General features: G+C 44.9%; 1 protein-coding gene across 1 annotated transcript in view; it reads right to left on the bottom strand.

Moving 5' to 3' along the window:
- Positions 1 to 27,501, bottom strand: part of LOC124796150 (SCY1-like protein 2) — a 404,810-nt gene that overhangs the window by 216,901 nt on the left and 160,408 nt on the right. Inside the window, exons 5-6 of the mRNA XM_047260241.1 lie at positions 22,382 to 22,527; positions 9,228 to 9,381 (exon numbers count right to left, since the gene is read on the bottom strand). Coding sequence (XP_047116197.1) covers positions 9,228 to 9,381; positions 22,382 to 22,527 — 300 coding nt within the window. The remainder of the gene's footprint in view (positions 1 to 9,227; positions 9,382 to 22,381; positions 22,528 to 27,501) is intronic.

Raw genomic sequence — 27,501 nt, forward strand, 5'->3', positions numbered from 1 at the left:
ACCTTAGCATCAGGATTGATGGCCTCGAAGTAGAAAAAGTTAAGGAATTATGCTACCTAGGCAGCAAAATGACCCATGGCGAATGGAGCAAGGACGACATCCAAAGCAGACTAACGCTGGCAAAAATGGCCTTCCTGGCCAAGAGAATTCTCCTGGTGTCAAACATAGAACTTAATTTAAAGAAGAAATTTCTGAGAATATACGTCTGGAGTAACGTATGGTAGTGAAACATGGAGTCTGGGAAAACCGGAACAGAAGAGAATCTAAGCATTTGGGACGTGGCACTACAGACGAATGTTGAAAATTAGGTGGACTCATAAGGTGAGGAACAGGGAGATTCTTTGCAGAATTGGAGAGGAAAGGAATATATGGAAAACACTGACAAGAAGAAGGGACAGGATGATATGACGTCAGCTAAGGCATCAGGAATAACTTGCACAGGAGCTGTAGAGGGTAGAAACTTTACAGGAAGACGGAGAAGGTTGGCACAAGAGAGGAATTCGCGGTAAAAAACAGATGAATATATATATATATATATATATATATATATATATATATATATATATATATATATATATATACTGGCTATTAAAATTGCTACAGCAAGAAGAAATACAGATGATAAATGGGTATTCATTGGGCAAATATATTATACTAGAACTGACATATTATTACATTTTCACGCAATTTGGGTGCATTGATCCCGAACAACCACCTGAGCCGTCTATCGACTCGTGTTAGACCTTGTGCTTAAATTGCATTGGTTTTCCTTTTCTTCCCCTGACATGTTTGTTTGATATGTTGTCTGTCATTAAGTGGCTGCTTGGTTGTCTTTTCCCTTTGCTATCGATATCTGCGTTCTTGCTTCCGGGAAACTGCTATGGAGGAAGTGAGATCTTTGACCGGTGGTAACTTCGTGTGGTGGCGCGGAAGTAAGGGGGTGCGCTCAGAGAGTCTGGTGGACACGGTAGGGCAGTGGCTCTCCAGAGCGGACCAGGCGTGGTCGGTTGTACCGAGTCGCCACGTGATATATGTCGGTTGTGTGTAACGAGCGGGTCGAGTTGGCGGAAGAGCTCCCCGCGGATTGGTTGTATACAGAATCGCCCCACGAGTAGTTGCTGTTCATTTCACCATGGTGGCACGTTAACAAGCTTCTTTAAGTCCTCCTGATATCTTTGTGTGGTGCAAAAGCTGATTAGTTTGTTCTGTTTCAGCGACCTAGTAATTATGGAACCGCGAAAGTGCCCTGGAATACACTTGTTGAAGAGGGAACATTTGTTGTATGAATTGGCCATCTGCCAGCAGCCCACGGAAGGAAGTGTGTCGGAACTGGCAGCGCATTTACGGTCTGCACTTTCGTCTCCGGTGGTCATCACGCCGGAAGTGATTGGTGAGTGTAAGGCGGCAGCAAAATGCTTGGGTGAGGCGGTTGATCGTCTCAGAGATACTATATCCTTCTTAGAGGATGCACAGCCTAGTGGTAGGCAATTAGATAGGGTGTGGGCGCAGTTAGCTCACCTCGGTAATCGGGTACGTGACTTAGGGTCAGTTAAATTAAGTGGCTCAGATAAGCAGTTGTGGATGGGGCTGCAGGAGAGAATAAGTGCATTGAAACTTGATTTTGGTTGTTTGGAACTAAAAAAGGGACTCCCTGAGGGAAGAGAGGAATTAGAGTTCCGCGATGGGATGAGTCGTGAGGGTGGATGTGACTCTGTGAGTGCCGGACAGGCGGCGTACTCCAAGTTACTTAATCCGATAATCCATTTGTTTAAGGATATCAGAGAGTTACGTATAGATCATCTTGAACAAGTAGAAGATTTCTTGTGGTTGTTGGTTCGGCTCGAACAGCATGCACAAGCATTTAGAGTTTCTCATCAGCTGATCATGGGGCTCTTGTATCTGCTAGCGGGAGATGAGTTAAGGCTATTCATCTCGTAAGCAATGGAAGAATGTTTGTCTTTAACTCAGCTACGGCAGCGGGTTATTGATAAAAAATTAACCAGAGGACTCCGGCAATAGCTGGAGTGTAATTATATTTCGCGTATGCAACGGAAGGACGAGGGGTTGCGACAGTATGTTGATAGGTTAGTGTCAGCGGCGTTGTTAGTAGGGCTTCCGGAGGAAGAGCTGGTTTCGATAGTTTTAAGAGGCATGCGAGTCGTGGACAAATCTGATTTCGTCTTCAGGCAGCGTCCTGTCAATTGGCTGGAGTTGGATGAGGCAGTGGGTAGTATCTCAGCATTGTCTCTTGAGAACCGGCTGCCCGATGAGGGAAGGAAGCAGTTTTCTCAAACTGATCTACAGGTTAAGGAGAGACGGGGATTTTCCAGCGATATGAATAAGCAGGAGGATCGACAATGTTTCAGATGTGGAAGCGTAGGGCATTTGGTTAGGGAACGTAGTGCTCCTCGAACACCGACAGCTAACAGATGACGCCAAATTCTTGGTAAAAGAGGAACTCAGAGTTATCGAACCAGGTGTGCCCGAGGGATTGCTGCCCCGATCTCCTCGTTGCCATATATTTGCTGTAGTGTGGGAGGTGAACCTGTCTGTGGGACGTGGGATTCCAGAAGTTCTATTTCCTTGTTGAATTTAGATTGGTACTTGGAGTTTGCACATATTACTCACTTTAAATCGATTCCATCCATGGTTCAGAGATGTCGTTTGGATGATGGGCAGCTGTTACCTATGCAAGGATGGGTTCATGGGGGTTTGTCCGTGGGAGAATTTTCTTGGCCCATATGTTTTGCCTTGGTGAAAGGATTGTCGGCTAACTTGATTCTTGGGTGTGACTTTATTAATAAAACTCGTTTGGTTTTGGATTGTGAGGGGCATACCTTTTTCTTTAAGTTTAAGCCTGAACTGAAGTTTGGTTTTTGTGAATGTAAGCAGCAGGTGCAATGTGCAGGTCCTAAGGCCTTGGCGGTCGAAGCAGGCAAGTTTGATCTGGAGCATCTTTCGGTGGAGCAGGCTTCTCGTCTTGATAGGTTGTTAGCTGATTTTCCCCAGCTTCTCTGTGATCGACTAGGAGTTACCAAGGTTCTTCAGTGTAAGATTCGCCCTAGTGATCCGATTCCTGTTAGTCAGTCTCCTTATCGTTTGTCACCACCTAAGGTCAAGGTTTTGAGGTCTAAAATATCTAAAATGCTCGAAGAGGGAGTCATTAGACCCTCGACTTCGTCCTACGCGTCTCCCGTGTTCCTCGTGCCCAAGGAGCAAGGGCGGGACTTCAGAGTTGTTGTTGATTATCGTCGCCTGAATAACAAGGTGGTGTTGGAGTCGGTTCCTCTTTCCGACCTTCATAATTCGTTCACTTGGTTTGCGGGCGCAAATTGGTTCACGGTCCTTGATGATAATCAGGCGAGCTAGCAAATTCTTCTAACGGAGGACTGTAAGCATGTTACCGCCTTTTGCACAGATTGGAATCTGTTCGAATTTAATAGGGTTCCCTTTGGTCTCGCTACCGGGGCAGCTGTATTGACGCGATTGTTGGACAATGTCTTAGGTGATTTGAAGTTGGTTTGTGTGTATAACTACTTAGACAACTTGGTCATCTATAGTAAGTCATTTGAAGAACATCTTGAGCATATCCGGCAGGTATTCATTAGGCTGCGAGTGCCGGTTTGACAGTCAGACCTGAAAAGGTCACCTTCGCTCGTCCACAGGTCTCGTTTTTGGGACACCTGGTATCGGGCCGAAGTATACGTATTGGCCAGGACCGTACAAAGGCCTTATGAACACTACTGCCCCCTAGAGATAAAAGACGAATTGCCAAATTTATTGGCATTGCTAATTATTTTAGGCGCTTTGTCCCCCGCTTCACTCAACTGGCGGCACTCCTTAATGAACTTCGTCGGAAGGGAGTTAAGTTTGAATGGGGAACCGCACAGCAGGCGGCCTTCGACCAGATCAAAGAAGCGATTGCCAATCCTCCGGTATTGGGCGTTCCTGATTTTAGTAAGAGGTTTATTGTGCAAACTGACGCTTCTAACTCGGGGTTTCTGCGGTTCTTCTCCAAGAAGGGGATGGGAAGAGGCAGCCGCTAGCATATGCGTCGCGCCGGTTAACGAATGCTAAACTCAAGTATTCAGTGTATGAGCGCGAGGTGTTGGCGGTCCTCTTTGCTTTAGAAAAGTATCGATTCTATTTGGAGCATCAACCCTTTGATCTTGAAACTGATAATCGGGCCCTGAGTTGGGTTTTGGCTCGCCCACGTAAAGCAGGGAGAATCGTGAGGTGGGTTTTGCGAATTTCCGCCTTTCAATTTACTGTTAAACATATCAGGGGAACTGACAATGTCGTGACCGATGTGCTAAGTCGGGTGTTTGATAGTTCACCCAGCGTTGATCACAATCAGGAGAGCGGGGAAGAGGATTTTAGTTGTATGGTGTTGGGAGAGATTCCCCAGCTTTTCGTCGATCTACGTACGCAACAGGAACAGGACCCTAACCTCGGTGACATTAGGAGAAGGCTGAAAGCGGGCGAGGAGGTAGGCCCCTATGTTGCGAACAAAGGGGTTTTGTGTAAAAAAGGGGGAGACGGTCGCAAATTTTGAATTTGTTTACCAGCAACCTTAGCACGACCAGTGTTTCAGTATTTTCATCAATCTGTTCTCGGGGACATTTAGGCACCTATAAGATATTACAGAAAGTGAAGGAATTTCTCACTTGGCCTCGTATGAAGCGAGATATAAGACAGATGGTAGCACAGTGTCGGGAATGCTGTATTGCTAAGCCTAGTAGTGCATTGGGGCAAGGGTTGCTCAGTTCGGAGTGTGAGGCTTACTCTATGGACAAATTGTAAGTAGATTATGTGGGTCTGTTACCTCAGACTAAGCAGGGTAATCAATATATTCTGGTGGTGATCCATGCCTTTTCTAGGTTTACTTGGCTTATACCGAGTCGAAATGTAAATGCTGTCACTACCATTGCTCATTTACTCAACACCTTCAGTGTATTCGGATCGCCTAAACAACTGGTTAGCGATAACACTCACGCTTTTCGTTCGGCTCAGTTTAGAACGTTTACCTTCAAGAACGGGATAACGCATATTACCACAACTCACTATTATCCTCAGGGATCATTTGCGGAAAGGGTGAACCGCAATTTGAAATCCGCTCTTATCATTTACCATCAGGATTCTCCTAGGATGTGGGATTCAAATCTCCGGTGGATTAGTTTAGCCTTTAACAGCGCGTGTCATAAATCCATCAAGGCAACCCCTGCTTCTCTGATGTTTACTTTTCCTGTTAATTCTCCCCTTACTAATTTGTGGAAGATTCAAGACCTAATTCCGGCAGTTATTACTCCCCAGCTTATTAAAGAAAACTGGGGTAAGGCCAGGTATAATATTCTCGCTGCTCATAACAGACAAGCCGTTCGTTATAACCGGGGTCGGCGTCAGTTTCAGGGCAAGCCTGGAGATCAAGTTTATATTCGTAATTACCCGGGGGGAGGCGCACGAGTCTACAGGCTGGGAAAATTGGCTCCTCGTTTTATTTGGCCGTGTACCATTGAGAGACGATTGGGTCCAGTGAATCTCTTAGTTCGGGACAATCAAGCGGGAAAACAGTATCGAGTTCATCTGAGTCAGGTTAAGTTGAGGTGAACATTTCTCTTGTAGGGTTTGGGAAGCTTTGCTTCCAGCTTAAGAGGGGGAGGTTGAGCCATGTATCGACTCGTGCTACACCTTGTGTTTAAATTGCATTGGTTTTCCTTTTCTACCCCTGACATGTTTGTTTGATATGTTGTCTGTCATTAAGTGGCTGCTTGGTTGTCTGTTCCCTCTGCTATCGACATCTGCGTTCTTGCTTCCGGGAAACTGCTATGGAGGAAGTAAGATCTTTGACCGGTGGTAACCTCGTGTGGTGGCGTGGAAGTAAGGGGGTGCACTCAGAGTCTGGTGGACACGGTAGGGCAGTGGCTCGCCAGCGAGGACCAGGCGTGGTCGGTTGTACCGAGTCGCCACGTGATATATGTCGGTTGTGTGTAACGAGCGGGTCGAGTTGACGGAAGAGCTCCCCAAGGGTTGGTTGTATACAGAATCGCCCCACGAGTAGTTGCTGTTCATTTCACCTTGGTGGGACGTTAACAACCTTCTTTAAATCCTCCGTTTCAACGCTGGAGTTTAAAAGTAGACATCTAACAGGAAGGAGCGGTCATTACCCATCAACGTTGCAGAGAAGACGCGAACTCCGGTGACAGAGCGTGTTGTCGCGTGACCATGGCGTTTTGGGTACGCTGGCGATGCGTGCGCGGTCGGATGTGTGGATCCACACATCGTGTACTGCCTGTTCGAGCATAATTGCAAGTTAAGATAGTGGAACGTTTAATCGTTAAGTAATAAGTTTGCGTAACCAGTGTCTCTTCTGCCTTGTGGCCTCCGGCGATCAGGTTTCCTGTCCCCGGCACCGGTGTAATTGAAGACAGTGATCTTTCCTCCTCCTCTCGTTACTGCCCGAGGGGAGGTGTAGTTTTGGCAGTTTAATTGTTTCGCTATTCTGTCGTGTGTTATGAGTAAATTCATGCTTCTTGTTGGTTGATCATGCGGTCGCTCATTCAGGATTGTGTGGTGTAATGTTTCCTTGCACGAGGGTAGCTCTAATTCTGTCAGCAAGTTAAGCCATCTTATTACAAGTTTTAGCTGGCTAGAAGTCGGTGCAATGACCAGCCTGAGAGTGGCAATTGTATTTACGGGCGTATTTAAATTGGTCAGTATTCTGCCTAGCCTGAGCATCCCTGAGTGGGTGATTTGTGGCCGCCTTACACGGGTCCGTCGTATCTGTTATGTTCTAATCATATTCCAGGACACTTTTGTTTAAAAACATTTTTAAATTCCTCCATTCCTTTATTGCCATTAATCGTGTGTTTGCTAAGGCCTTTGATTTTTTTTAATGGCGGTGTTGATAGCTTCACTACCTCACGGTACTTTATTAACAAAGTTCTGTATTTACTTTAGTAGCCAGTTTACTAATGTTCTTTAAATTTTTTAAAACTGTTGTATTGCTATAAATTACTTGATTGCCGTTAGCGGCGTGTTTTGAAAGGCTGTTATTACCGTACTGTTAGCTTCTGTGTTTTAAAAAAAAAATTTTTTAACTGTTGTATTGCTATAAATGACTTTATTGCCGTTGGCGACGTGTTTAAAAGGCTGTTTATTACCGTACTGCTAGTTTCTGTAAGAAATGCCGCTTCAACACGATACCACAGTTCATCAAGAGTATTGACTGGCGTATTGTGACGAGCCAGTTGCTCGGCCACCATTGACCAGACGTTTTCAGTTGGTGAGAGATATGGAGAATGTGCTGGCCAGGACAGCAGTCGAACATTTTCTGTATCCAGAAAGGCCCGTACAGGGCCTGCAACATGCGATGGTTCATTATCCTGCTGAAATGTAGGATTTCGCAGGGATCGAATGAAGTGTAGAGGCACGGGTCGTAACACATCTGAAATGTAACGTCCACTGTACAAAGTGCCGTCAATGCGAACAAGAGGTGACCGAGACTTGTAACCAATTGCAACCCATACCGTCACGCCGGGTGATACGCCAGTATGGCGATGACGAATACACGCTTCCAATGTGCGTTCACCACGATGTCGCCAAACACGGATGCGACCATCATGATGCCGTAAACAGAACCTGAATTCATCCGAAAAATGACGTTTTGCCAATAGTGCACGCAGGTTCGTCGTTGAGTATACCTTCGCAGGCGCTCCTGTCTGTGATGCAGCGTCAAGGGTAACCGCAACCATGGTCTCCGAGCTGATAGTTCATGCTACTGCAGACGTCGTCGAACTGTTCGTGCGGAAGGTTGTTGTCTTGCAAACGTCCCCGTCTGTTGACTCAGGGATCGGGACGTGGCTGCGCGATCAGTTACAGCCATGCGGATAAGATTCCTGTCATCTCGACTGCTAGTGATACGAGGCCGTTGGGACCCAGCACGGCGTTCCGTATTACCCTCCTGAGCCCACCGATTCCATATTCCGCTAACAGTCATTGGATCTCGACCAACGCGAGCAGCAATGTCGCGACACGATAAACCGCAATCGCGATAGGTTACAATCTGACCTTTATCAAAGTCGGAAACGTGATGGCACGCATTTCTCCTCCTTACACGAGGCATCACAACAACGTTTCAGCAGGCAACGCCGGTCAACTGCTGTTTGTGTATGAGAAATCAGTTGAAACTTTCCTCATGTCAGCACGTTGTAGGTGTCGCCACCGGCGCCAACCTTGTGTGAATGCTCTGAAAAGCTAATCATTTGCATATCACAGCATCTTCTTCCTTTCGGTTAAATTTCGCGTCTGTAGCACGTCATCTTCGTGGTGTAACAATTTTAATGCCAGTAGTGTATATAAAGGGTGCGGCAAATGAAAATGGGCCAGACGAGTGAATACATTTTGAAACCATTTGTAGTTGCATTGATGTAGAAGGAAAAGACCTACAGCTACTTCCAATGGCATGGACCAACTGCCCATATGGCCGGCCTAACATTGAGGGATATTTACACAATCTTCACATCTGACAGAATTATTAGCAGAGGGCAGTCTGGTCGCGACCCTAGATGGCCACCCAGGTCACGTGATCTGTCAGTGTGCGATTACTTTGTGCTGGGAGCCCTCAAGTCCCAGGTGTATCTCAACAACTCTGACAGTCTTCACGTACTGAAGCAGAACATTCGGATGAGACTGCAGCAATTCCAACAGTCCAGTTTCTATCCGCGTTCAGCAACTTGTTAACCAGGCCCCAAAAGAGCCAAGAGATGAATTGTGATCACTTTCAACATGTGCTCTAGTCAGGCTAGTGTATTTCCTTTCCTCTGCTGTGTCTGTTTGTACCCTGGAACTCTGTTCTCCGGGGCTTGTTTACTGCCCACCCTGTAGCAGTCTTAAGAAATTTAGTTTGATCTGTGAAAGAAAGTGGACGATGTGGCTGCTGAGACTTGGGGATAAAATGGTGTCTAGAATATATTTCTATAAGTAAAATTTCGTGTTACTCGCTATTAAAGAAAAATATACAGCAGTTTTTGTATGCATAATGCATGATACTGCAATTGACTTAGGCATCCCTCGTGTTGCGTGCTATTTAAATATCGTGTATACTTACGTCGTGGAAAACTCTGTTGTGCCGCGACCATCATCCTGACATTTCCTGGAAAACCGCTCTTGCTAATTTGAACTAAAACAGTTTGAAACGACTTAAGGGAAGTGGGGACGTAGCGACCCACCTGCACTTGTATGGTGGTGCTCTCGAAGGCGTTGTAGAGCATGGGCAGCACCTCGCTGCGGATGTCGTCCCGCGGCGTCTTCTCCAGGATGACGTGCAGGTTCTCCAGCAGAGTCACCGTCGCCTGGATCGACTTCGGGATCGAGAAGACACTCCTGCAAAGAATTGAAACTTTCTGTGACTGCCGCATCGAGCGCAGAGTAGAAACAGTGGACGCATAGGATAAGAACAAGTGTCGACTAGAAAGGAAATAGTGGTACACGCTTGAAAACATCACAACACTATTACCTGATTACAAATAAACTGCTAATCAAGTCTACGGGAATTGTGAATCAATACATACATATTGGTGTGCAAAATTTTCAACGTAATCACTGTCTCTTTCAAGATACACTTTGGTTAATTCAAGAAATTCTTGCGTTGTGTTTGAGAAGTTTTCAGCAGATATGCCTGTTAAGCCGTTAGATGGATCTGTGTCTGGTTCTCTTACCAGGATGCTTTAGTTCCGAGGAAAGAAAGATGTCAGCAATTGCCAAATGAAATGCTATAAAGATTAACGTTAACAAACCATGTGTTGGGGACGAGCTGTCTGAGGATGATGCCGGAGCAACCACAGAACACCACCCGAGTGACACCCCTCACCAGACTGCCACGAACGTGTGCTGTGCTGTGCTGGGCGATAAATACATGATTACGAGTGCACTGTGAAGCGTCTTAATGGCAGTATACGATGTGATCAGAAGTTAAACAAGAGTATGCTTGTCCTAAAAAATGTAAATTATGTCCTCTGCAGTGTATAGTTCCCCTAACCCCATCCTCTGAATTTTCTCAATTTCTATCACCTATCCCCAATTTATAAACAATTTCCATCGACAATTTTCGTTTTATAAACAGTCTACATCAACAATTTCCACTAATATTACGTCCTCTGAATTGAAAACTGAATTTCACATTGAAAATACGATTTCACCTTACAAATTAAGCATTCCCACTAAAATTTGGAATTCCTGCCAATAGGGCAGGTGAGGGAGGAAGATGGAGAGGGGATGAGGAGGTGAGAGGAGGGGGGGGCGAGTGGGCACCCACGAGATGGCTGGGGAGAACCTGTGACATCTTCCAGGGGTGGGAGTATGGGTGGGGTGGGGTGGGGTGGGGATAATTAATTGATCAATTAATTAATTTTCATATCAACTTGATAGCAAAAGCGCACCAGGAAACCCATCATCACACTACTCACAGCACCACATCCCGCTGTTGGAAGTGTGCTACAGTATAATCAAAACCCAAACTGAGACTCAGTGTGCTACATTTTTAAGATGCTGGTCTTTGCTAACATAGCATGTATGAGACATTTTGGCGTAAGTATGCCACGCACCTGAAGATTCTATTGGGCATTTATTCAACTGAAGTGTAATGGGTCTATCTTTTTTAACCTAACATTTCTCGCTTTTCTTGCAAAGGAATGTAGCTGCACCATTGCTCCAATATTTGGGACATTCGTCATGATGTTACTGATGTTCACTAAAATTGTCGCCAACCACAAAGAATAAATATTGGATCTTAATTAACCAAGGCATCAGGGTGTGGACATGGCAGAATCGGCCATTGCGATTGGTAAAATAACAATGGTACAATAGACCAAGTGAGTATGAAATGCGACTTTTCCTGAGATCCATAGTTTTAGAGAAAACCCAGTATTCAGCTGGAACAAAATACACTAGAGTGCAAAACGTAAGGACAGAAGTAACTTTTGCATGACATGTCACTGCTAAGTAACAGGTCTCGATGAATTTTGGACCATACATAGAAAGAACTGCCACAAAATAGACAATAACATCACTGACGTCAACGAGATTGACGATGGTCCTGCGGCGTGGCGGGTTATAAATGTTTGCTCTTCGTCGTACTCTTCACTGCAAAATTTCCACCTACCTCAGTACGGTGGCAGATCACTAGCCCCTATCTCTGCATACGTATGTACTGCACTGACGACGTAAAAGCAGCGTTGAAGAAAATGCCGTCAATACGTACGTTGCAAAGTCCGCGTAAACTCTGGTAGCAAGCTATCCTGTAAATTCTTATAATACTTCTTGGGTGGAAAATGGTTGCTTCGTTCTCTCAGTGAAATGTCAAAATGCTGAAACGAGTCTTTTATTCTATTTCAGTTAAAAAAAAGTACCTACCATCAGCCCACATGTAATTAGCAAACAACATCATTGTCCTAAGTTCACAGTTCATGCAACCCAGTACACACGCAAGGCAGCCAGAAATGTACTTAAATCCAACACGAACAATTAAGCGATTTCACAGTCAATACTCTGTTATTATATCTGAGTTTAACATTCAGTCCTTTTCAGTGGATTTCTATTAAAGAAATTGCTCGCCAAATATTCCATATACGGTTACGAAGCATGCCACGTGGAATTTTACAAAGGCCGAAAGTTCACACGCGTTTATCTTTCCAACAAAACAATTCTAGAACTTCCAAACTTCACAAAACTGTCCGTGAATGCAACTGCTTCCACGGCAACATATTCTGGTAACTTCTTCATTTTATACATTATGAAGACTCAAACGTTCAACACGACCTGCACGCCCAATAGCTGACTAGCGACTGCTTCATGCTGCTGCTTCAACAGCCTACAACTACCTGGCAGTGCGCGGGAACTGCTTAACTCTGATTGGTTGATCAAAATGACCAGCCAATCAGAACAATCGTTCGAGATCATTCTCGCGCCAAAATTGTCCTACGTGTATTACTATTCGCAGTTGCAATCACATCATTTCCATATACAAATATTAATATAATGTTTAACAAAACCAAACTATAGGAAAACTAATCTGGGAATTTATTTAGAAAACTATTAATGTGCAAACTGCTATTCTGGCTGCCTTCTTACTAAAGCAGGTACTCTTAGACATACGTCATCAGCAATGAGGGGGAAAAACAACTTTCCCACTACACAGTTACGTAATGTGGTACATTATACAATATTAAATTTCTATGTATGTCCCACTTACACACTCTCACTCATCCTCATTCATTCCACAACAACAAAGCAAATAGATAATTGAATAATAATCTTTTCTGGATTTCATGTTACGAAAATGAAAAGTAGTTTAGGTTTTTAATACGAAAAATCCAAATAAATTGACCTGACATTTTGTGAACTCCAGTAATTGTTTCAAATGATTCTAAGAAACAAACTGTTATTATTCCTAATTGAGTTTTTTAGTCTAAGTGTCAGTTTGGGGTGTTTTAGGTAATTTCCTCTAACTCCAAAAGTATGTCAGATAGAAGGCTGAAATTTTTATACTATATTCTCTTGAATAACAAAAGGCAGTGTATCGACTTTAAACAATAGTTAATATAGTTGATTTAGTTTCTTAAGGATTTGAATATTCAGCCGCACGAAGTGATACAGATACCGCTTCCCACGGCTAGCATAGCGACAGATGCGAATGAGTCATTGCTGAAGACACAACAGCCAATGGCTCCAATGCTGCGGTCTGTTCTGCAAAGTAGCTTACTGCAATAAAGTTATCGCGTATTGACTCGCGACGTGACAGTGGACGTTACAAGCTGTGGGACATGGTTTTTAATAGCGTGTGTGAACACCACGGGCGGCAATGCATATTCTAAAAAGTTCTGCCAAGGTGGCCACAGGCTTGGTAGAGAGTTGTTATGCTACGGTGTGCCATTTCTCCACCAGCGCAGTTGACGATTGCTGAATGGCCGTTGCTGCACGTGACGTGGACGTACTGCAGTACGCCTCCCCAACACGTGGAATATGTGGTCGATGCGATTTAAGTCAGGTGAACAGGCAGGCTAGTTCATTCGCCGAATATCCTCTCATTACAAGAGCTCTTCCACCTGCACTGTTCGATGTGGTCGTGGATTGTCATCTACAAAAATGAAGTCAGTGCCGAATGCACTGCTGAAAATACGACGTGGGGGACGAATACAGTGTCACAATAACGTTAGCACGTCTATTGAGTTTCAAGAATTTGGCCATTACGCCCTTGCCACATTATGGCTCTCCACATTGTAATACCTGGACCACCGAAACGGTCATGTGCGACAACATTCCTTCTCGCATTACGTATTGCCACCTCTCACCGTATGAGGGTACGTCCAGAAGCACCACTCAGACAGAATCTGGTCTCGTCTGAGAAGAGCACGCGACCCCACCACGCCCTATCGGTCCAATCCCTACGCTCTTGGAACCATCGCAAACGCCGCCGCCGATATGCGGATGTCATCGCAAAACAACACACTGGTCGGTGGGCACATGCAGTCGCCGTGGCACTACGGAGCATAAGATTAAGTGCCTTGCGGTCCTCTTAAATCTGATTGTAACTGCACTCGCTGTTTGGCGTGGGTCCCCTCTCGCCCGTTGCACAATGCAGCGGCCGTCTCTCCCTCGGGCAGCAGTGCTTGTGATTCGGAATGCTCCCCACGCACGTCAAATAATGCTGCGAACAATACCAATCCTCCTTCCAGTTTTCCAAAGAGTCTTCTTATGTGAAATGATGCAAATGTTGCCTCCGTGCCGTGTCGTAATGAGGAACACCACCACACTGCTCGCTGATTGATACACACTCTGTCTTCCTCGTTCCATCAACTGCCTTGAGTTGCGGGGAGAGCCACATTTGGCACTGCAGTCAGGCTTATCTCTCGCCATGTGACGCCCAACTCCCAGTGCGAGACTGGGAGACCTCTGGCAACATGCTCCCCCACTTTCACTCACTTCCACTGAGTCGTTAAAATATTATATTACTTTATGTGTCTCGTTAAGTTTTGCAGAACGTTGCATCTTCTTATAGGTTTCAGTTGAATCAAAACAATTTCGTAACAAGTACATGCATTTCTCGAGAGCGGAAGTTATCCACCCTGAATCACGTATTAATCAAAATGGTCCACTTGCTTTTGTCCTCACTTTACCCTAAGCAATGAAAAAAAAAAAAAGAGGAACAAACGTTTGCCAGACGCAAGTATCGTAGGTGGAATCCAAACGTCCAAACAATGGAAGGGTTCATTTCAGATCTGCCTTTCTTCCTTATACCTCACACCGCAGCGGGGAGCGATGAAACTTGGAACACTTTTCTGACATTGACCTCTATCGAGCTTTCTGACAAGGGTTTAATATACACTACTGGCCAATAAAATTGCTACACCATGTAGATGACGTGCTACAGACCTGAAATTTAACCGACAGGAAGAAGGTGCTGTGATATGCAAATGATTAGCTTTTCAGAGCATTCACTCAAGGTTGGCGCCGGTGGCGACACCTTCAACGTGCTCACAAGAGTAAAGTTTCCGATTTCTCATACACAAACAGCAGTTGACCGGTGTTACCTGGTGAAACGTTGTTGTGACGCCTCGTGTAAGAAGGACAAATGCATACCATCACGTTTCCGACTTTGATAAACGTCGGATTGTAGCCTATCGCGATTGGGGTTTATGGGTATCGCAACATTGCTGCTCGCGTGGGTCGAGATCCAATGACTGTTAGCAGAATATGGAATCGGTGAGTTCAGGAGGGTAATACGGAACGTCGTGCTGGATCCCAACGGCCTCGTATCACTAGCAGTCGAGATGACAGGCATCTTATCCGCATGGCTGTAACGAATCGTGCAGCCACGTCTCGATCCCTGAGTCAACAGATGGGGACATTTGCAAGACAACAACCATCTACACGAACAGTTCGATGACGTTTGCATCAGCATGGACAATCAGCTTGGAGACCATGGCTGCGGTTACCCTTGACGCTGCATCACAGACAGGAACGCCTGTGATGGTGTACTCAACGACGAACCTGGGTGCACGAATGACAAAACGTCATTTTTTCGGACGAATCTAGGTTCTGTTTACAGCATCATGATGGTCGCATCCGTGTTTGGCGACATCGCGGTGAAGGCACATTGGAAGCGTGTATTCGTCATCGCCATACTGGCGTATCACCCGGCGTGATGGTATGGGGTGCCATTGGTTACACGTCTCGGTCACCTATTGTTCGCATTGACGGCACTTTGTACAGTGGACGTTACATTTCAGATGTGTTACGAACAGTGGCTCTACCCTTCATTCGATCCCTGTGAAACCCTACATTTTAGCAGGGTAATGCACAACCGCATGTTGCAGGTCCTGTACGGCCCTTTCTGGATACAGAAAATGTTCGACTGCTGCCTTGGCCAGCACATTCTCCAGATCTCTCACCAATTGAAAAAGTCTGGTCAATGGTGGCCGAGCAACTGGCTCGTCACAATACGCCCGTCACTTCTATTGATGAACTGTTGTATCATGGGCAGTTGTACCTGTACAGGTCATCCAAGTCCTGTTTGACTCAATGCCCAGTTGTTCTGGGTACTGATTTATCAGGATCTATGCACTCAAATTGCTTGAACATGTAATCACATGTCAGTTCTAGTATAATATACACTCCTGGAAATTGAAATAAGAACACCGTGAATTCATTGTCCCAGGAAGGGGAAACTTTATTGACACATTCCTGGGGTCAGATACATCACATGATCACACTGACAGAACCACAGGCACATTGACACAGGCAACAGAGCATGCACAATGTCGGCACTAGTACAGTGTATATCCACCTTTCGCAGCAATGCAGGCTGCTATTCTCCCATGGAGACGATCGTAGAGATGCTGGATGTAGTCCTGTGGAACGGCTTGCCATGCCATTTCCACCTGGCGCCTCAGTTGGACCAGCGTTCGTGCTGGACGTGCAGACCGCGTGAGACGACGCTTCATCCAGTCCCAAACATGCTCAATGCGGGACAGATCCGGAGATCTTGCTGGCCAGGGTAGTTGACTTACACCTTCTACAGCACGTTGGGTGGCACGGGATACATGCGGACGTGCATTGCCCTGTTGGAACAGCAAGTTCCCTTGCCGGTCTAGGAATGGTAGAACGATGGGTTCGATGACGGTTTGGATGTACCGTGCACTATTCAGTGTCCCCTCGACGATCACCAGTGGTGTACGGCCAGTGTAGGAGATCGCTCCCCACACCATGATGCCGGGTGTTGGCCCTGTGTGCCTCGGTCGTATGCAGTCCTGATTGTGGCGCTCACCTGCACGGCGCCAAACACGCATACGACCATCATTGGCACCAAGGCAGAAGCGACACTCATCGCTGAAGACGACACGTCTCCATTCGTCCCTCCATTCACGCCTGTCGCGACACCACTGGAGGCGGGCTGCACGATGTTGGGGCGTGAGCGGAAGACGGCCTAACGGTGTGCGGGACCGTAGCCCAGCTTCATGGATACGGTTGCGAATGGTCCTCGCCGATACCCCAGGAGCAACAGTGTCCCTAATTTGCTGGGAAGTGGCGGTGCGGTCCCCTACGGCATTGCGTAGGATCTTACGGTCTTGGCGTGCATCCATGCGTCGCTGCGGTCCGGTCCCAGGTCGACGGGCACGTGCACCTTCCGCCGACCACTGGCGACAACATCGATGTACTGTGGAGACCTCACGCCCCACGTGTTGAGCAATTCGGCGGTACGTCCACCCGGCCTCCCGCATGCCCACTATACGCCCTCGCTCAAAGTCCGTCAACTGCACATACGGTTCACGTCCACGCTGTCGCGGCATGCTACCAGTGTTAAAGACTGCGATGGAGCTCCGTATGCCACGGCAAACTGGCTGACACTGACGGCGGCGGTGCACAAATGCTGCGCAGCTAGCGCCATTCGACGGCCAACACTGCGGTTCCTGGTGTGTCCGCTGTGCCGTGCGTGTGATCATTGCTTGTACAGCCCTCTCGCAGTGTCCGGAGCAAGTATGGTGGGTCTGACACACCGGTGTCAATGTGTTCTTTTTTCCATTTCCAGGAGTGTATTTGTCCAATGAATACCCGTTTATCATCTGCATTTCTTCTTGGTGTAGCAATTTTAATGGCCAGTAGTGTATTTTATTATTCAACTTTTAAATGTCAGCATTGACATTAAACTTGCTGTGGTCTTTTTCTGAAATTACAGGAATTATCACTGAAAAGCGAAGTTTCTCGAAATGTGAAAAAGTGGTCCAAGGAATAACTTCGTCACGTACCTAGGAACATGTACTCTACTGAAATTTAAAAGTGCTGCATTTGAGAAAATCTTGCCAGTACTGTATTTAACAGTCTCTGTTTCATTATTCTTCTATGGCATCAAAATAATCAGTGATTGAAATCAAAAGCCATTTACAACCTATATACGTTTTGAGATACAAGTTATTTAAAGCTAACACAAATATGCATATTGAAGAGGTAGATTTGCTAAGATATTAAAGAGACTCAGTTCATCTGAAGATATCAAGTTTCCACGACAGAAGAGTGTCTTCTATTCCAAGGTACAGGATGGTGCACGACCGACGAAATACGGCTTAACCGTTCACGCGTTATATAGCTACTTTTAAAAATATATAGACTTTAATTTGCCATAAAATTCTGTTACTGAAGAATTAACAATATCTTTAAAATAGTTTTAATACATTATGTGGCATTAAAATGTCATCATCATTTCCTTTTATATTAGAAGATCCTTTGCCTCTTCGTGAGTGCAGAACTGAATATATTTAGCAACGGTGCACAAGACACAGCCCCTATTATTCATTCTATACATCGAAGCAGCAATGACCGAAATATGAGAAAGGTTCAAGAGTGGGATTAAAATTCAAAATGAAAATATAACAATGGTAAGATTCGTTTATGACTTTGTTGTCCTCGGTGAAAATGAAAAAGAATTACAGAACATGTTAATCGGAATGAACAGTCCAATGAGTTCAGAATATGCATTGAGAGTAAACTAAAGAACGGCGAAGGTAATGAGGTGTAACAGGACTGAGATTAGTGATGAACTTAACAATAAGAATGGGGTTCACGAAATAGGTGAAGTAAAGGCATTCTGTTACTTGAGAAGCAAAATAACACGTGACGGAAGAGGCCAGGGGCGTATAAGAAGCAGAGGAGCACAGGCAAAGGGGGAATTCGTGGCCATGGAAAGGAACGTATGGAAAACGCTTACAGGACGAAGGGACAAAATAATAGGACGTGTGTTAAGATGTTACGGAAGAACTTTCATCGCGCTTTAGAGGGCACTAGAGGGTGAAAACTAAGAGGAAAGACATTAAATTCAGCCGATAAAATAATGACGGACGTAGGGTGTATGTGCTACCGTGAGATGAAGAGGTTGGCACACGAGAGGAATTCGTTGCGGACCTCATCTACCTAATCAGTAGACTGATAACTAAAGAAAAGTATTCTTTCAGTAACCTTAAAATCAACGCACTAAAACCTTTAAGATAGGACATTACCAAAAACGAAGTTTTTTGTCTTGGCTGGTGGTTCGTGAACACATTAGAAGACCGCCACCCTGAGAGAGACCTTTACGTTGGTTTCTCCGGGTACGGCTGTCATTCTGGAACTCGACAAAAGACTCAATTCAGAGCAAGAATTTCAATGAAACCTTCGCCCTACGATGTAACTGCATATATGTAGCAGAGCGCAGCTTGATGTATAACATGAGGTTTCCGGTTTCTTCGCGGTGTTACCCTCTTTGCCATTACACTAGATCCGTCTTGTGGTAGCCATTGAATGTCGCCTTTGTTCAGTCTGAAGGTCATAGGTTGGCCTTTCCAGCAATCCGCCGTAGGTGGGGACCTTGCGAAAGCGCAGAGTCGGCTGGTGTCCTTCCTGCGTGTTGGTGCTGCGTCCTCCGGATGATACGGTGCACAGCCCACATAGAAGAACACCGAGCTGGCTACAACTCAGTTGAAACATAGAGAGGACGCACAGGACACGGACTTTGTTATGCCTCCCTCCTACATCAAGCAAATAATTAGCACATGACATCAATCCGCATACGTGAACATGAGCGCACTCACTGCTGCATTCAGTTTGTAGTACCTCAATCATGAGACAACCCCAGACAGTATAAGGTCAGTGTCTCAGCGAGTATCTCAGGACTCATATACAGTCTCCACTTGGACGAGCCAAAAGGAACATTATACAGTGATGTCGATCATAATTCAGTGGGTTTAGAATCATACCAGTGTTTAATGGCAGATCAGTGCAAGAGAACTTTGAACCATATTGACACGCACTATCTTCATACTCCAGTTGTGTAGTTAAAAATTCTACCAATAAATCACTCGAAATTGTTGCTAATCTGTTTTGCCAGCTACTTTTGCCATAGCTGTCGCCTAACACTGCTTGGTGCTGTTATCCTAGCCAACAAAGACCGAAAACTGTCGACAGGGAGAAAAACTCATGTAGTCACAAATTTTTATACAGGGGTAGAAGCGGGCGCCAGAACTATGAAGAACATACTTAAAGGTCCTGACAGGTGGGGTTGTGTGGATGGGGGAGGGGGGGGGTTAGGCGTGTAACGGTCACTTTTTTCGGTTTTTCTTCAACATCTCGACAACCGCGAAAATGTCTCCTAGCGTAAAATAAAACTATTTTAAATTTCCTACAACAATTTTTTCTCTAGCACTAACAATTCCAGTGTTCCAGGAAATGGAAAAATCGTGGATTATTAAAAATATTGTTCTAATGGTATGAAAGCGACGTTTATTGTTAAACAAAGTTGATTAAGAATAAATATTAAATGTCTGTACACATATAAGTCACATATAAGTGCAGTAGAACCGTATTAAGAGATAAATTGCGCCCCCAGGGTGTAACAGGGTCGAAAAGCAGAGGTGGAGGTTAGAAGCGTGAGGGAAGCTAGGTCGCCGGGTGGTGGTCGGGCACTTTTATGGTAGATCTGAAAAATGAAGAGCGAACAGGCAGTTCCTTATCCTCTCAACCGCACTACGTCACAAAAAGCCACTACAGGGCCTGTCACAAAATTATACCGATCCTTCCGCTGCTCGCCTTATTAATCACCGGCGACGCAGTGTGCATACGTATTTGGGGGTCTTCGCTTTCCACACAGCGCATTAACACTGCTGGAGTACAGATATGTATCACTAATAATACTATCGCAACAGACGAATATGGACAAAATCGACGTAAATCTTTGCACACTCTTGTGCAATGTTAGAGAGAAATTGATTCAGTCATCCTGTAGCGTTCCTCGAGGACAGGCAATTTCCCCCATTTCAGTTTACTCTGTTAGACTACACTATCCCAGCATTACATGTTCAGCGCTCTTATATGAACGGACAAAATGAGTTCACTGAACTCGCGTTTATATAGCGGAGTAATTTTTAGTTTACTGAGAATTTATTTACAGTTATTGAGAGAGGTTTTACACAAAAGACGTTCCTATAAACAATGGCTCAGAAGTGCTTAATTTCTGTGATGTCGTCTGTGACCTGTGTAGTGTTGGTGGGAAAGGGGCTGAACTGGTAAATATGGTATCTTGCTACTGTCTTTTATAGACAGCATACTGTAAAGCCATATACCCGCGTTGTAGTTAGTTGCTGGTGAATTATGAATGACAAGAAACTTACTGCATTTTTCTCACCATTAATTGTATTAGTGGTAGACTACAAGAAACTCTTTCATTCAGGAATCCAACACGGAAATTATTAGTCCTAGAGAAAACATAGACATGATATTTTTTGTTGGAAATTTAATGTACTTTAATTTTTCACCGGTAAACATTTTTGCTGGAAGCAGCGATTTTCGAGAAAAAAACATAAAAAGTAACCTTTAAATGCCTCCCCTCCGCTACACTCACACCCAACCCTCACGATTTTTAGTATGCTGTTCATGGCAGTCCCTGCTACCACTATAAAAATTTGCGACTACACGAATTCTTTCCCGCAATTTTCCTTCGTTGACTGAGTGAGGATTCTGTTCAAATGGTTCAAATGGCTCTGAGCACTATGCGACTTAACTTCTGAGGTCATCAGTCGCCTAGAACTTAGAACTAATTAAACCTAACTATCCTAAGGACATCACACACATCCATGCCCGAGGCAGGATTCGAACCAGCGACCGTAGCGGTCACGCGGTTCCAGACTGAAGCGCCTTTAACCGCACGGCCACACCGGCCGGCGAGGATTCTGTATATGTGCTGTATGTAAGCGAGCCACTTCGTTAACAACAGCGACTTCGGTGGTAGTGGCTCTTTTCGTACCACATTTGCATGTTTCATGTAGAATGAAGTTGGTGAATACGACAGGAGGAAAGTCTTGTGTCCTCAGAGGTGTAGGTGGTATTTAACAGTTAACTAGGGAATTAGTGATTAGTCATCATCAATGAAGTCATTCTTCCTACAACGAAACTAGGATCAGCAGAGCGGTCTAAGGCGCTGCAGTCATGGACTGTGCGGCTGATCCCGGCGGAGGTTCCAGTCCTCCCTCGGGGATGGGTGTGAGTGTTTGTCCTTAGGATAATTTAGGTTAAGTAGTGTGTAAGCTTAGGGACTGATGACCTTAGCAGTTAAGTACCATAAGATTTCACACACGTCTGAACAATTTTTCGAAACTAGGATCCAAAACTACATTCCCTTGTGCGGATGTGTATTGCTGTTTAGTCGTTTTGTCACTTTTTTGGTGAGTACTGCCGTTCAGTGACACTGCACTGGATCAATGGGAAGCGGCGCTACATCAGAACCGATAGCCGTCTGTACGTGGTTTCTGTTTAAATTCACGGACCTGGTGCAGTCTCATTGAAAGCAAAAAATTATACTTGTTTCTGCAGTGTCTTGTAGTGTGGCGATTTTGTGATTTTGGCTCTTAATTTGGATTGTTATGCAGCTTTCTGTGTGTGTGTGTGTGTTCTAAGGGGGGGGGGGGGGAGGTGGAGGTTGTTGGTTTAAGTTAGCAGCCAGCAGCAAGCGGAGTATGAACTGTGAGTGCTCTACGTATTCCAGTCCAGTGACTGGACCTCGGAAACTTTCTATATACACATAAGTAACTGGAGCCCACGAATCCTTGGTTTTGGGAGCAGCGGCAAGTTTATTCCTGTCTCGCAGAACGAGGGGAGGCTGGCGACCCATATTCAGACTGACTATATAAGTTAAACGACGGAGAAAATTGATCCAGGTCCGCCAGCAAATTTTACGGAGTATATCTGCAGGCAAAAGGAATGTGTAATTTGTGTGGCGCTCGGCACGCCGCTCAAGTTGGCGCGGTTTCTGGCGGCGGCAGCGAGCGCTGCTCCACGGGAGGTGAGGCTGAGCGGCGGGCCTGACCTGAAGGCGGGCAGGATGATGGACTCGTACTCCTCGATGGTGCACTCCTGGACCAGGAAGATGATGGGCTGCAACACGGCGGCCAGCACCTCCTGCGTCTTCATCTCCTGCTGCAGGCTCGGCCACACGTGCTGGAACCACAGTTTCTGCAACAAGCGCGCCGCGCCACACTCTGTCAGTACCGGGCGTGCAGCTGAGCTCTTATCGCTTTAACCCTTTCAGGAGAGGAAGCAGTACAAATATAGAATACCATTTTGTTTTTCGTTCACAAATTTTTCAGTTTTTCACATTAAGCAAACAAAATATCTGTAGCTCATACTGCAGGATGTACTTCAATGCTTCCCATATCTTCGAATACACACTACGTTAGGAAAATTTCTAAATTAGGCTTAACACAAAGTTTGTCAGTTTTGCCTCTTAAGATTTTGGGGTACAAATATACACTACTGGCCATTAAAATGGCTACACCAAGAAGAAATGCAGATGATAAACGGGTATTAATTAGACAAATATATTACACTAGTACTGACATGTGATTACATTTTCGCGCGATTTTGGTGCATAAATCCTGACAAATCAGTACCCGGAACAACCACCTCTGGCCGTGTTAACGGCCTTGATACGCCTGGGCATTGAGTCAGAGCTTGGATGGCGTGAACAGGTAGAGCTGTCCATACAGCTTCAACACGATACCACAGTTGCTCAAGAATAGTGACTGGCGAATTGTGACGAGCCAGTTGCTCGGCCACCATTGACCAGACGTTTTCAGTTGGTGAGAGATCTGGAGAATGACTGGCCAGGACAGCAGTCGAACAATCCAGAAAGGCCTGCATTATCCTGCTGAAATGTAGGGTTTCGAAGGGATCGAATAAAGGGTAGAGCCACGGGTCGTAACACATCTGAAATGTAACGTCCACTGTGGCGATGAATACACGCTTCCAATATGCGTTCTCCGCGATGTCGCCAATCACGGATGCGACCATCATGATGCTGTAAACAGGATCTGGATTCATCCGAAAAATGACGTTTTGCCAATCGTGCACCCAGGTTCGTCTTTGAGTACACCATCGCAGGCGCTCCTGTCTATGATGCAGCGTCAAGGGTAACCGCAGCCATGGTCTCCGAGCTGATAGTCCATGCTGCTGTAAACATCGTCGAACTGTTCGTGAAGATAGTTGTTGTCTTGCAAACGTCCCCATCTGTTGACTCAGGGATCGAGACGTGGTCATTGGATCTCGACCAACGCGAGCAGAAATGTCTCAATACGATAAACCACAATCGCGATATGCTACAATCCGACGTTTATCAAAGTCGGAAACGTGATGGTACGCATTTCTCCTCGTTACACGAGGCATCACAACAACGTTTCACCAGGCAACGCCGGTCAATTGCTGTTTGTGTATGAGAAATCGATTGGAAATTTTCCTCATGTCAGCACGTTGTAGGTGTCGCCCCCGGCGCCAACCTTGTGTGAATGCTCTGAAAAGCTAATCATTTGCATATCACAGCATTTTCTTCCTATCGGTTAAATTTCGCGTCTGTAGCACGTCATCTTCGTAGTGTAGCAATTTTAATGGCCAGTAGTGTAGAATAGTCAATTTCTTTCAAAGTTGTTAAAGTTAAAACAAAAAATGGAGAACAAAATACTGTACAACATAATAAATCAACAAAAGAACACGAAATATACTATTTTCATTTATTAAATATTCTTACATTTTCTCTTGTGAAACCCAGAGCTCTATTAAATGAGGCTGCCGTAGGTTTTCGAATCGAAACACCGTTTCTGTACCGCTTCAAGGAAAGGCGTAACCACCCTCATCCAGCGTCTTCACCCAAAAATGGATTCTGGATATTACTGGCTTTGGCACACTGAAATGCGATCTGCTGAAGACACTTTAAGGTAAGTCCAAAAAATTTGGTATCCATTGTCATGCTGTATTCAATCAGCTGGTGTTCCTGTTCGTTAGGTAGGCCAGTTTTTCGTCCAAGCTCGGTCTCTGAGGCTAAATCAGCTGGTAAATCTGATTTTACTAGCCCACATAGAATGGCCCTGGGAATTTTGGGAAATTTTTGCCGTCTTAAAGCAATGCATCTTGTTTTCTCTAACATTTTTAATAGCTGTTTGCATAGCAGACTCATCCCACTGCTTTCGAGATTGTTGAGCCATTTCTGAAGCAATACTTATAAATGAAACCGGTTGTGGAAGTACGGTACAAATGTGGAATACTAGTACGCCATATTAGTGACACAGCCATCTTAAAATTCAGAAACTCAAATACGAGTAAAATCGAAAATTAAATTTAAATAGTCAGCAAATACAGCATTTTACAGGTTAGTGTATTAGATGAACGTGTATTTACAAAATACATTAATAATTTGAAACTTGAAACTTCCTGGCATATTAAAACTGTGTGCCGGACCGAGGCTCGAACTTGGGACCTTTTCCTTTCCCAGGCAAGTGCTCTACCGACTGAGCTACCCAAGCATGACTCATGCCCCGACCTTACAGCTTTAATTCCGCCAGTACGTCGTGTCCTACTTTCCTAACTTCGCAGAAGCTCTCCTGTATACCTTGCAGAACCAGCACTCCTGGAAGAAAGAATATTGCGGAGACATGGCCTAGCCACATCCTAGGGGAAGTTTCCAGAATGAGATTTTCACTCTGGAGCGGAGTGTGCGCTGATATGAAACTGCCTGGCACATTAAAACTGTGTGTCGGTAGAGCACTTGCCCGCGAAAGGCAAAGGTCCCAAGTTCGTGTCTCGGTACGGCACACAGTTTTAATCTGCCAGGAAGTTTCATATCAGCGCACACTCCGCTCCAGAGTGAAAATTTCATTCTGGAGACATTAATAATTTATTTATTATGACAAGAATGAAACTGGAAACCACCAATTATTCCTCCTAGTGAATTCGTTGAAACAGCTTTACTACTCGCAGTAGCTGCCAACTGCCACAAGAATGCATCCCAAAGCAGTCTACTAGCACTTACAAGGTTATAAACCACAGTATTTCATATTACTATCCCTATTCCATATTTGTACCTCTTCCTCTACAATTCCTTCTGACTGAAACACTTTACTGAAGGTTACTTTAATTAAATGTCGTAGTGAGAAGTTGCAGTATGAAAAAATCTTTCCTGCCATTTCATTTTCCAACACAGCGAGTGTGGGAGGGGGGGGGGAGGGAGTATTGATAAGGATTTAGAACATGAGTGCACGAAAACTCCAAGATATTCGGGAAACAGACACACATCAGAAAATTGTAGCACATTAGAAAATTGTAGCGAAATGCAGGAAGGTCTGCAGCGGATAGGCACTTGGTGCAGGGAGTGGCAACTGACCCTAAACATAGACAAATGTAATGTATTGCGAATACATAGAAAGAAGGATCCTTTATTGTATGATTATATGATAGCGGAACAAACACTGGTAGCAGTTACTTCTGTAAAATATCTGGGAGTATGCGTGCGGAACGATTTGGAGTGGAATGATCATATAAAATTAATTTTGGTAAGGCGGGTACCAGGTTGAGATTCATTGGGAGAGTCCTTAGAAAACGTAGTTCATCAACAAAGGAGGTGGCTTACAAAACACTCGTTCAACCTATACTTGAGTATTGCTCATCAGTGTGGGATCCGTACCAGGTCGGGTTTACGGAGGAGATAGAGAAGATCTAAAGAAGAGCGGCGCGTTTCGTCGCAGGGTTATTTGGTAAGCGTGATAGCGTTACGGAGATGTTTAGCAAACTCAAGTGGCAGACTCTGCAAGAGAGGCGCTCTGCATTGCGGTTTAGCTTGCTCGCCAGGTTTCGAGAGGGTGCGTTTCTGGATGAGGTATCGAATAAATTGCTTCCCCCTATTTATACCTCCCGAGGAGATTATTAATGTATTTTGTAAATAGACGTTCATCTAATACACTAACCTGTAAAATGCTGTTTGTTGTTGTTGTGGTCTTCAGTCCTGAGACTGGTTTGATGCAGCTCTCCATGCTACTCTATCCTGTGCAAGCTTTTTCATCTCCCAGTACCTACTGCAACCTACATCCTTCTGAATCTGTTTAGTGTATTCATCTCTTGGTCTCCCTCTACGATTTTTACCCTCCACGCTGCCCTCCAATACTAAATTGGTGATCCCTTGATGCCTCAGAACATGTCCTACCAACCGATCACTTCTTCTGGTCAAGTTGTGCCACAAACTTCTCTTCTCCCCAATCCTATTCAATACTTCCTCATTAGTTATGTGATCTACCCATCTAATCTTCAGCATTCTTCTGTAGCACCACATTTCAAAAGCTTCTATTCTCTTCTTGTCCAAACTATTTATCGTCCATGTTTCACTTCCATACAAGGCTACACTCATACAAATACTTTCAGAAATGATTTCCTGACACTTAAATCTATACCTGATGTTAACAAATTTCTCTTCTTCAGAAACGCTTTCCTTGCCATTGCCAGCCTACATTTTATATCCTCTCTACTTCGACCATCATCAGTTATTTTGCTCCCCAAATAGCAAAACTCCTTAACTACTTTAAGTGCCTCATTTCCTAATCTAATTCCCTCAGCATCACCCGACTTAATTAGACTACATTCCATTATCCTTGTTTTGCTTTTGTTGAGTTCATCTTATATCCTCCTTTCAAGACACTGTCCATTCCATTCAACTGCTCTTCCAAGTCCTTTGCTGTCTCTGACAGAATTACAATGTCATCGGCGAACCTCAAAGTTTTTATTTCTTCTCCATGAATTTTAATACCTACTCCGAATTTTTCTTTTGTTTCCTTTACTGCTTGCTCAATATACAGATTGAACAACATCGGGGAGAGGCTACAACCCTGTCTTACTCCCTTCCCAACCACTGCTTCCCTTTCATGTCCCTCGACTCTTATAACTGCCATCTGGTTTCTGTACAAATTGTAAATAGCCTTTCGCTCCCTGTATTTTACCCCTGCCACCTTTAGAATTTGAAAGAGAGTATTCCAGTCAACATTGTCAAAAGCTTTCTCTAAGTCTACAAATGCTAGAAACGTAGGTTTGCCTTTCCTTAATCTTTCTTCTAAGATAAGTCGTAAGGTCAGTATTGCCTCACGTGTTCCAGTGTTTCTACGGAATCCAAACTGA

This window comes from Schistocerca piceifrons, chromosome 4 (assembly GCF_021461385.2).
Source record: "Schistocerca piceifrons isolate TAMUIC-IGC-003096 chromosome 4, iqSchPice1.1, whole genome shotgun sequence".
NCBI classification, from domain to species: domain Eukaryota; kingdom Metazoa; phylum Arthropoda; class Insecta; order Orthoptera; family Acrididae; genus Schistocerca; species Schistocerca piceifrons.